This window comes from Cyprinus carpio, chromosome B4, assembly GCF_018340385.1.
Source record: "Cyprinus carpio isolate SPL01 chromosome B4, ASM1834038v1, whole genome shotgun sequence".
In the NCBI taxonomy this organism is placed as follows: domain Eukaryota; kingdom Metazoa; phylum Chordata; class Actinopteri; order Cypriniformes; family Cyprinidae; genus Cyprinus; species Cyprinus carpio.
The window spans coordinates 26,833,686-26,845,988 of record NC_056600.1 but is presented as its reverse complement, the minus strand read 5'-3'; the positions used below and the strand labels follow the sequence as shown (position 1 = coordinate 26,845,988).

Genomic DNA, 12,303 nt, shown 5'->3' with positions numbered 1-12,303 from the left:
TATTAACGGCGCCGTTGTTTACAATACAAACGGAGCACATGCCACTTGAGGTTAGGGGCAGGATGTTTAGATGCCCACTAGAGGTGGTTTAGCCAATCACAACACCCTGGGCTATCTAACCAATCGGAGCCCATCGCCTATTTCTGAGAGGGGGCTTCATAAAAGAAGGAAATGATCAGCATGTTTCTCAGAGAAGGAACAGAACGGTGTGGAATAAAGGTAAATTATGTGCATTAACCATTAACACGTTAGACTGCACCCCATAAACACAATCAAGCCTAGAAAAAAAACACTGAACCATCTCTTAAATTTGTGCTATTACTTGTAATTTGTTCACTTGTTCTTTATTTTATGTCTGTCACTTGTCTTTAATAATGTTTAAACTTTATATTTATGTTTATTTGTGGCTGATGATTTTTGCTGTGGTATCAAAATTGAAATAGAGAACTATAAAATTTAATTGGTATCTAAAATATTGGTGTCATATAGGCTTATTTATTAGAATACATGATAACAGATGAAAAACAATAGTTCCAATAAAATAGTTGCTTTTATTACTTTAGCTGTGGGTTTACTGCAAAATAATTGCACACCTTAGAGTGTTCATCAACCTATCAGAATGAAGCATTCAATAGTATAACTATGTGACGAGTGGGGCGGGGCCGAGAGCCATGGGAATGGAGCGAGGGAGTGATTGGGAAATGAGCGACACCTGCTCCACTCACCGGTCTCGAGTCCCACGGAGGAGATTGGGAGGATACAAAAGAGGAGCGACGACAGTAAAGGACGAGAGAGGACCAGGCCTGGGCTTTATTTTGTTTTTGGTTTTTGTTTGTGCGCGGCAGTCGACCGTGAGGGGCTGTCACGCTGTTTTGTGTTTATTTTATTATTAAAGTTTTATTTGAGTGTTCGCCGGTTCCCGCCTCCTTCTTCCCGTGATTATGGAGTTTGTATATTGTTACACTGGTGCCGAAACCCGGGAGGAAGGAGGGACGCCCTGCCGAAGATCCCTTGCCGCTGGGGTGAATCCGCAGTGCTGTCGAGCAGGGCGTAGCAGTCTGGCGCCGAGGCGCTCGAGGCGGTGGGCTGGAGTGAGTTGCCGGGGACGGACGAACTTGTTGCCGGCCGCCCACGATGTGGAGGGACGGCTGCCGTCCGTGAGGGAGCGGAGGAGTCGCCGCCGATCGTCAGGTAGTCGGAGCCTGCCGGGAACGGGGGACTCCTGCCGTCTGCCCGAAAGCGGAGGAACGGTCACCGTCCACCGAGGGCCATCCAGTGCCGCAGCCAGGCACCACGGAAGAGTTCACCCAGCTGGTGGAGGGCCGAGCGGCAGCGTGTCTGGGAACCGGAATTTTCTTCTCTCCTCTCTCCCCTCTCTCGCTCCTCATCCTTCCATCTCCTTTTCTCTCGCCTCGTCTGTCCTTACCCCCAGGTTCCCGCAGGTCACCGTGAGCGGTGACCTGCGGGGGGGGTTTATTGTGTTTATTTTATTATTAAAGTTTTATTTGAGTGTTCGCCGGTTCCCGCCTCCTTCTTCCCGTGATTATGGAGTTTGTATATTGTTACAAACTACAGCTAAACTTCTGTTCATTCTCACTAGGAACTTTTGTAAATGTACGAAAGACAAAGTCAAAATAGTTTATAATAAGATGGTAATGCTGTCTTTGAAGTTTTTTAATAAAAACTCCTCCAGCTCAACATACTTGAGTTTGTCCAGTGAGCAGTTTGGATCCTTCAGTTTTTCAGAGAGCAGCTTTACTCCAGAATCTCCTGGGTGATTGTAGCTCAGATCCAGCTCTCTCAGGTGTGAGGGGTTTGAACTCAGAGCTGAAGACACATGACCACAGCCTTCCTCTGTCACCATACAGCCAGACAATCTAAAGACATAAACAGCAACAGTTCACATGACTTCCACATTTATACCTATTTCAGCCATTCATTATGTATTTTATATGTTTAACTGCCAGTATAACCACATGTAATTTTCAGTGACTAATTGCAAAATTGTTTTAAATTGAAAATATATAATTATATATAAAATTTATGTAATTCCTGTAATTTGTAATTATGATGAGAAAAGAAACATTAACAGTTATTGTCAACATATTAGACATACAAAAATGAATATTTGTGTATTTTAAAATAAACTATTATTGGCAAGCGATTCAAATGGTTTACTTGCAATGAAATGAAAAATTATTTCTTCATTCTTCCTCAAATAACTGTAAAAGTTTTATGTCTTTAAACATCTTCACCTTAATGCTTCTCAGTTGTTCAAGATTTATAAACAATTCTCATTACAAAATGGGAAAATGTTTGTCATATGTTGCATATTCAAATCCAAGTTATGAGCGGCCTAAACTCACTATGAGTTTGTGTGGAAAAGCATTTTCTGCAGTGGGTTCAAACTCAGCTCTTTGAAGGCCACTGCCCTGCAGAGTTCAGCTCCAACCCTAATTAAACACACCTGATCCAGCTATTCAAGGTTTTCAGGATTACTAGAAACATTCAGGCAGATAAGTTGGAGTTGGTTGGAGCTAAACTCTACAAGAAAATGGACCTCCAGGAGCTGAAGTTGCCCTGAATCAAGCTGTTCTGAAACATAGAAAACACTGAATATTGTCCTGCTTGTGTGTAAATGAATATAGCTTCATCCTCCACATAGAGCATGTCAGAATGTGTTTTATATAATTACATCACAATGTATTGTCAGAATTCATTAAAAAAAGCCAACCAATGAGTAAAAATCGCCAAACATATAATTGTGAAAAACGGAACAATATATACACAAAGTAATTGCATATAGAATAAATCATAACTGTTTGATTTGTAATAATTAACTTGATGCAATATATATATGAACTCAAACCTCAGAATATCCAGCTGACAGTTTGGACTCTTCAGTCCATCAGAAAGAAGCTTCACTCCAGAATCCATCAGGTCATTGTTGGTCAGGTCCAGCTCTCTCAGGACAGAGACTGATGAATTTAGAACTGAAGACAAACTCTTACAACAATGAGTAGTGAGATTACAGTTATGTAGTCTGTGTAGGAAACAAAACAAACAGTGATATTAATGCTTATTAACCCTCTGGAGTCGATTAACGCGTATACGCGTTTTGGGGTATTTTCTCCTGATAACCCCGAAAAGAACTTAAATTACACTTTCAGTTTTGATCGTACAGAGAAGAGCAATACATCAATCGAATCTGTAAAGGGTCTACTTTTTTTTGTATACAGACATAATAACAACAAAACTTTGTGCACTTATAAAATAAAGATAACAAACAAGGAGTGCTGTCTGCAGCCTTTGTCTGCGCTGATCTTCAGATACAAATGCGTCATTAAAATGAACTGTAACTCAGTGAATACTCAACGAAGAGACATGAGAGAGATATCTATAGAAAGCCTGACATGTCTACTTTTAAACTAAACGAGTGCTGCTGAAAACAAATATTCTGTGATAAAGTAATCCATATGAAAACAACCCGATGTCCGTTTTTTCACGTCTTCCTTCATTATCTTCTAATGCGACCACGCCCCCGCGCCGAGCGCGCTTTTGAGATTCAAATGTTTCACTGAAGCGCGCGGCTTTTGAATACGCCCACACAACAGAAGACAACGCAGCGAGATTGTTCTTCAAGTTTTTTTTATTTTACTGTTTGCTCCGCGATGAGAGGAATAAGACATAATTCACCCCAAAAAGATGTGATGTGGTTGAGGATTTGAGATTTGGATTTCCTCAGAAAAAAGAATGAAGCACTTTATTCAGCAGAGATCATAAACATGAGTAAGTCTCTTTTTATTTATTTATATACTTGTACTAGTTTTCACATAACGTGTAAACATTTTACTAGTTAGACTTTTTCCAAAGACTTTTTCCAAACTATAATTCCTGACTAAATGTATAATCAAGTGAAATATATGAAGTTTCAATAACAATATACACTACTATACCATTCAAAAGCTTGATGTACATAATATAAATGTAACAATAAATGTAACTGTAACAAATGTAACAATCATTGCTGTTCTTTCAATTTATCCCCCCTAAAAAACCTAAAAAAAATATTCTCAGCTCTTTTCAACATTAATAATAATAATAATAATAATAATAATAATAATAATAATAATAATAATAATAATGATAATAACAATAAATGTTTTTTTTATTTGTAGAAAATAAGATTGTTAAAAGGATTTCTGAAGGATTGTGTGACTGGAGTAATGATGCAAAAAATTCAGTTTGAAAGTCAGCTTTGATTGTTCCTAATAAACTGTTTAACTGCACTCACAAGTGAATATTAAATTATGTTGTGGGATAATTAAATATATTCTAAATAAACTACAAACATAAAATTATATACATTTATTTTGTCCTCACATTCTTTCTTGTAACTCATCCCTCTCAGTCACACAGCTGACTGAATGGCTCATTATGCAGCTCATTATGCAGGCCTTTGTCTTCTCAGGTGTGAATTCATGATAGTTGACGCCTACTCGCATATGACTATTACCAACAAAAAGTGTCTTAGAAAATTTAAATCAATATATTGTTTTCTGTAAGTGAGTAAACAAGATGATTTTCACATCATTTAGAAAAAAAAAATTCTAGGCTACAAGCTCCAGTTCTCCAAATTCCTGGGAACCAGTTTTCTATATGTGTTTTATTGCCTTATTCAAGTGATTTAACATTTTTAGTTTTTCACTAACCACGCATAACATTTTTTTTTCTCAAAAACACAATCATGTACATACATGCTGCTCACATATTATTATAGCCCAGTGTCTGCTGATTACAGTGAGATTAGACTTTAGCCATTTAGATATTTATAAGAAACTGAAAAAAGCACAAATGTCGGGGCATGACAAAACTTCTCCAGGCCCCAAAAATACCCTTAGACTCCAGAGGGTTAAGTAAGGTTTATAATATGGAATATAGATAACCTGGATAAACCCTTGATTGTACAGAGAGCAAAAACAATTTTCTTATAAAACATCAAACCAGTATTTCTGGTTTCTTTAATTTATGATAAAATTAAGCCTGATGTGATAATTACTATATCAACTTATCACACAGTATATGGACATGACCACAATAAATATTGGTGAAGCAATATATTGTCCATTGTGTTTACATGCCTGTTCGTTAAAAAAAAAAAAATCACCTAGATTCACCTACAGGCAGCTGCTCCACACACACTGGTTTCCATGTTTTTTGGGGCCATTCCATAGGCGTAATGGTTTTTCTACTATGAAGTCTGTATTTCCTGTCCCCTTATCCTAACCCTACATCTAAACCTACCCTCACAGGAAACTTTCTGTATTTTTTGATTTCCAAAACACTTAATTCTGTATGATTTATAAGCTTGTTTCCTCATGGGGACCTAAAAATGTAACCACAAGGTCAAAATTTACTGGTATTCCTATACTTGTGGGGACATATGGTCCCCATAATATAGTGAATACCAGTATACACACAACTTAGTTGTATTATTATTTTAACAATTTTTTAAAGGGGATTTCATGTGACTGGTGTCAGCACTGGTGACACAGTGTAAATGCAATGATACCAGCCTGTCTAGCACATGCAGAAGCAAGTTACATTTACATTTACATTTAGTCATTTAGCAGACGCTTTTATCCAAAGCGACTTACAAATGAGGACAATGGAAGCAATCAAAACCAACAAAAGAGCAATGATATGCAAGTGCTATAACAAGTCAGCTAGCTTAACGCAGTACACATAGCAAGGGCTTTTAAATAATATAATGAATAAAAAGAAAACAGATAGAATAGAAAAAGAATAGAGCAAGCTAGTGTTAGAGGTCTTTTTTGCTTTTTTTAATTGTATAATAAATGAAAAGAAAACATAGAATACAAAAAGATTAGAAAGCTAGTTAGATTTTTTTAAAGAATAGAATTAGAATAGTGAGTCCTAAAGTAAGAGGGTCAAATAAAGATGGAAGAGATGTGTTTTTAGCCGATTCTTGAAGATAGCTAAGGACTCAGCTGCTCAGATTGAGTTCAGTTCTGATACTGCTTAAACATTATCATTATATAATCAGCAACATAAAATGACTTATTGCAATTATTTCTGGGCAATATATCTTTGAACAAAATGTATTTATCATGACAGACTTGGATACAATTAAGAATAATCAAAACTTGGGTTCAGCTTGCCTGATGGTGAAGAGATATACATCTACATTTTTTAAAAAGACATTTATATAAATGAGTGTAAAGAAGACTCTTACAGTGCTCTTCTGGTGTTTTTGATCACTGGCAGCAGTCTCATCACTGCTTCATCAGATCTTCTGTATTTCTGCTGCTCAAATTTCTCTTGAGTCTCTTCTGACATCAGGAGCACAAACACCAGACCAGACCACTGAACAGAGGAGAGATTCTGTGCTGAAAGTTTTCCTAAACTCAGATTCTTCTGGATTTCCTCAACTAAGTCAACTTTCATTTCAGTCAGACAGTAGAAGAGATTGATGGTTCTTTCCACTGATTTCTCCTTCTCTATTTTCTTTTTGATATAGTCAGCAGAGTATTTCATGTTCTCTGATTTGAGCTCTAGTTCTGGCAGTTGTTCTTTTATGTCACTCTGATTGGACTCCAGTGAGAGACCCAGCAGGAACCGAAGGAAAAGGTCTAGGTGTCCATTCTCACTTTTTAATGCCTTCTTGACTGCAGCCTTATGAAGGTCAAATAGTGGCTTTTTAGAGAGTTTCCATGTCAGTTTTTCTATGCAGGATTGAAAAAATATTTTTTCTTTCTCCTCTTTGTCAGTCAAAGTCGAGTAGAGAGCAGCAAGGAATTCCTGGACACTAAGATGTACAAAGCTGTAAATACTTGTTTCTGAAACGGCTTTTTCTTCCTGAAAGATCTCGGTGCATAACCCAGAGAACACTGACCCTTTACTGACATCTAATTCACACTCCTCAAGATCTTTTTTGTAGAAAATCAGCTTTCCTTCCATCAGCTTATAAAACGCCAATTTTCCAAGCTTCAAAATAATCTCTTTGAAAGGATCATCACTGTATTTATTTTTCATCTGCTGTATCTGAGAAAGTACAAAGTTTGTGTACATCCCTGTGAGAGTTGTGGGAGTTTTGTCATTGCCCTTTTTAAGCAGCAGAGGCCGAAGAACAGTGAGAGAGATCCAGCAGAAGACGGGGATGTGGCACATGATGTATAGACTCCTGAATTTCCTGATGTGACGGATGATGTTTCCAGCAACTTCAGCACTGCTGTTTTTGATGAAGTATTGCTCTTTCTGCTCATCGTTAAATCCTCGCACCTCTGTCACCTGATCAATGTAGTCTCGGGGTATCTGTTTGGCTGCTGCTGGTCTGGATGTGATCCAAATGTGAGCAGAGGGAACCAGCTGTCTCTTTATCAGGCTTGTTATAATGACACTCACTTTTTTTTCTTCATTAACATCTGTAATGCTGTCATCATCTTCAAAGCTCAAAGAGAAGCTACATTCATCCAACCCATCAAAGATGAACACGACTTTACCGTCCCCTTCAGGAAGAGAGGGCAGTTCTTCAGGACTACTAAAGAAGTATTTGTTAAGCAGTCCTAAAAGACTGAACTCTTTTTTAATCAAATTCAGTCTACGGAATGGGAGTGGATAAATGAAGACTATATCCTGATTTTCTTTTCCGTCAGCCCAGTCAAGGATGAATTTATTGACGGAGACAGTCTTTCCCACTCCTGCAATTCCCATCGTCAGCACTCTTTTTTGTTTACTCATATCACTCTGGACTTTGAATATGTCGCTGCATTTGATTGGTTTGTCAATGGTAAATCGGCTGTGCCTTGATTCAATCTGTATCACCTCGTGCTCACTCTCTATTCCTCCAGTCTCGTTCTCCACCACATATAGATCAGTGTATATATCATTCAGGTGCTGCTGATGACCCTTCTGTGAATTACCAATCAATATCCGTTGGTAGTCCCGTTTTAATTTCTTCTTCAGTCTTAGGCTGACCTCTGTGTAATCATGAACAGCAACTTTATGGTCCTCTGCAGCTGAGCATTTGAGAAAGAGAAAAAAAATAGCAAAGAGTAAGTGATCAGTTTTTAACTCATGCGATTGACTTGGCTATATTTCCCAGCAATCCATGTTTTCACTGTTATACTGTAAGTGTTATTATTACATCTTCTGGAAGAGTATGTAATCTCTGGATCAGAACACAGATGATGAAGAAGCAGAAATAACTTTATAAGCACTGCTTCACACGTTTATATGCTTAAACAGAATATAAATTAAAGCTGCTCAAGCTTACTGAATTAAATGTTGAAACTGTGGTGAAAGAGTTAAAGAACTATGCAAGATTTGGGAGCGTTGATAGATTTCGAGTATCTCATCCGTCTTTTTAATCATTGTCCTGAATCTGATATGGATGTAGTCTTAAAAAAAATATTTATCAAATTATTTATTAAATTCTTGGCTGTCAGGTAGAGTAACAGTATTTAGTTAATGAGATATTTTTGTTTCATTAGGGATTTTCAGTTGGTAAAAACAAACACCAACCAGTGGCAAAGGGGTAGCACACTAATCCAATAAAACTGCACAAATGTTTCTATTGGTGTTGGTCAGCAGCTCTCAGTGCAGTGTGAACTAGCCTTAAGAGAACATGATGGCTGCACCTTGTTTTCCTGTGTGTTTCTCTGTGTCTTGGGATTTTTGTGTCTCTGTGAAGAGAAAGAAAAGAAAAAAAGTAAAAAACAACAACAACAAAAAACATCTGCCATGAAGCTAAAGCATGTTATTTAACAATATTGCCATAAAACAAACTAAATTAGGAGTAAGGTTCACAACCACTGGGCATTAATAAGCTATTAACTAACTGCTAATAAGCGGTGTGTCTCAGTACAAACAGTTATAGTGATTGTACAAAGCTGTATTGTGCAGTTGATGGTCACTTTTTCGGCGAAGTTGTTTCCAGTAATTACAGGAGCAATTACATTTGCTCTTGTCTCAGCTTTCACATGAATTTTTTTTTATAACTCATTAAGAAATGGTTCACAGGTGTTTACTTCACATTAAGGTTAACTTTTAGACGTTATTAACATTTATAACTTATTAATAAATGGTTCACAGGTGTTCACTTTACATTAAGGTTCACTTTCACAGAGTTGATTCTGGTAAGAAACATTGTAAGAAAAGTGACATGAGTAATGAGATATAAGTGAGAAAACCATAAATACAACACCCTTCAGTCTTGCTATAATAGTAAATTTTTTGCTGCATCATGAAATAAATCAGGCATCTGGTTTTGAGTGAAAGAAGTATTAATGAATATATTTATTAAGCATTTTAATGACATGAGTTAAAAATAGCTCAATATTTGGCAGGTATTGCATCAAAATCACCCTTTTACTCATGCATTTATAACTGCTTATCAATGATTTATAATGCATTTGTAAATAAGTTATTAGTCAGCATGACTGGTCCTGTCATTTGCTGCTTGCGTTATATTTGAGGAGCTTGGTTCCAAAATGCTATAAATCCATTTTGATTAATTTGAGTAAAAAAGGTGTTTTCTTTACCAAGAAAGTGGCAAGATGAAAACTGCTATTTTCTGTTTCAAACTTTCACATAGCATCTTTAGGTTATAATAACATTGAAAATCAAAATCTGGATTTGAATTTTTAAAGATTTATTATTAAAACTTTTTTTTTCAAAATGCAATAAATCCACTGAATCAATATAAAAGTTATTTTTCATAATGAAACTGTTGAAAATACTAGGGCTGCACGATAAATTGCATGGGTTTATCATGCGCATCTCGTCAGTAAAGCCAGTTCTGTGATTAATAGTAAATCTCCATCACGTGCTTTCAGATGGAGCGGCATTTAATACACAGAGCTGTAGATGGAATGGTGTGCTGTGATTGGTTGAGCGGATGTACTGCATTCTGCAGAGAAGGGAGACTGGCGTTTGTCATGGTTTGGAAAGATAGGGAGTAAACATGACAGAATAAAAATTTACTTTTCAATACTGATCAAACAATACTGATTATGGTAGAAACTAATTTTTTTTAAATGCCGTTTTGGCCGGTTCCAAAAATGCCGATTTGGAATCAAACTCTTCATTTTATTTTTTCCATTTACAGACAGTGATTGATATTTACTCCTGATATGTTATAAATCACCTTCAACAGCAACAGATGTCTTCATATTGCCCTCAGTCTGAGCTGCGAGGGAGAAATAGAGAATTACTCACTGGGAAACATTTATCTCACAATCACATCAGCAGAGCAAAGAGGAAAGAAAATATGTTTCACTTGCAAATATTTAATCTCGTTACAGTCATAGTGAATTAAATGTTACCTTGCTTTTGTTTATTCTCCATCTGTTCAGCCAGATCATTTTGGTTCATCTTCCTCAGGATGTCCACCATGATCTTCACAGCTTCTTCTGGTCCAAAACATGCCACCATCTTATCTACTGTATCGATTCTATCCGCCTTTTCCAATTCAGACCTTGATAAATTATCTTGATAAAAATTCACTAAGTGCCACTGAAACTCCTTCAATTTAGATTCTACCAGCTCCTTCAGTGAGTCCAAGAGCAGCTCTTTAACAGACGCCATCGTCCTTCACCAACTCACGGCTGCAGGACAAGAAAATAAAAACGTCTTAAGTACTTCCACTCTTTAACCTGTGTATCTAAACTCAAATATTATTTGGATTTTTTAAGCTGTGAATAGAGACATATGAGTCAACAGAAAGTTGTTTTAAGCAAATCTGATATTGTTGCTTTGAGTTTTGTTAGCAAAAAACAAACAAACAAAACACTGATGTAAATAATATCTCAATGTTGTCTGATACTGTAAGTGTAGAATCAATACAGTCACTTTTAAATCCATATGTTTCAGTATCTCATGAAGTAACATTAGTATAATTTACTAACCATGAATGATGATGCAGATGTTTCTTGTTTCTCCAATTAACTGTGTCTTGATCAGAAGCTCCGAAACTTTCAATTCTGCATTTTTCTAAGACTCTGGAGGGGGAAGTTTTCTTCAGAACTTAAACCTGTTAAACCAGAACAATTTAAGAAAACTAATGAAACCAATATGCTATTTTCACTTATTTGCCAGAGACATGGGAAATATGTGTAAATAGCAATAAGATGCTATTTACACTGTCTTAATACTAAAAATTAACAGTAATAAACCTGTTTCTTCTGGTTAGGTAAAAACCGGTAGCTTATATAAAGTCAAGTTCAGCATAAATTATAACACTGCTATAGAGTCCTTTAAATAGAAGAGATATAGCTGTTACAAGTCAGCTTGATCACCTAACCTCTTTTTAATGTACATACCAAAAAAATAAAAGTGTTTGATGGCTTTTTATGCAGATGAAATTTCCCTTAGAAAATTAACACATTTATAGTGTCATTGACTACAGAAAATACAGTGTCATACTTCAAACCACTATCATGGGTGTATCTACTGTCATTATCTTATGAAATGCACTCTGTTGAAATGTTTCTAGAAGCACATGTTCATTTTGAGTAGTTGCAAGAGGAAAATAAACGTAGAAGTGTTTCTGACTCAAGATTACACAAAGAACATAGATGATATTCTTATATTCATTAAGAAGGGCAATGCATGAGTAATATCTATAACTGACTGAAATATATTTTTCATTTTGTTACTTACAGTGTAAAACAACCTATAGAGTAACAACAGAAGGCTACTTTAAAATTATCATTATATCAATTATATAAAAGTTTGAAAACATGATTGCAGAATATTAGAGTGAAATATGGACAAATAGGGATTACAAGATTGTAACATATTTAATCATGTTTCTTGATTTTATGCCTACTTACATTAAAAAGGAAGTGCCTTTGTGCTCCACACCAGACGACTTGCTTTGATCAAAATGTTCAGCTACTAGACAAGTTCTCAAAGTGTCCTTGGTTTCCCATTATTTACATCTACATTCCCACATCAGCAAATAATAAAAACAGTTTGATGATCAGTTTTTTAAAATGAAAAAAATCTTGCGGTCAAGTGTAAACACTGCATGTACAACATCTGCTTTCACTTCCGTTTTTGTCAGCAAGGTTGCCAAATCTGTCTGAAACCTCCCACCTCATCATCTTCATAGTTTTTACAGTTTTGTTGTGACAGTGACTACAGACTGTTTTGATCAAATTTCTGGTAACACTTTATAATAATGATCAGGTATAAGTAATTTAAAAGTGTTTAATTAATGATTAACTAATCATTTAAAAATTAATATACATTTGTAGATGATTAATAAGTGAAATGTTA

The 12,303-nt window shown here is 36.0% G+C and overlaps 1 protein-coding gene across 1 annotated transcript in view; it reads right to left on the bottom strand.

The window, feature by feature from the left end:
- The window catches only part of LOC109090919 (NACHT, LRR and PYD domains-containing protein 3-like), a 29,623-nt gene extending 17,522 nt beyond the window's left edge, over positions 1-12,101 (bottom strand). The window contains exons 1-8 of the mRNA XM_042722823.1: positions 11,856-12,101; positions 10,929-11,053; positions 10,347-10,628; positions 10,169-10,210; positions 8,661-8,705; positions 6,257-8,039; positions 2,870-3,043; positions 1,704-1,877 (exon numbers count right to left, since the gene is read on the bottom strand). Coding sequence (XP_042578757.1) covers positions 1,704-1,877; positions 2,870-3,043; positions 6,257-8,039; positions 8,661-8,705; positions 10,169-10,210; positions 10,347-10,608 — 2,480 coding nt within the window. The 5' untranslated portion in view covers positions 10,609-10,628; positions 10,929-11,053; positions 11,856-12,101. The remainder of the gene's footprint in view (positions 1-1,703; positions 1,878-2,869; positions 3,044-6,256; positions 8,040-8,660; positions 8,706-10,168; positions 10,211-10,346; positions 10,629-10,928; positions 11,054-11,855) is intronic.
- Between the last annotated feature and the right edge of the window lie 202 nt (positions 12,102-12,303).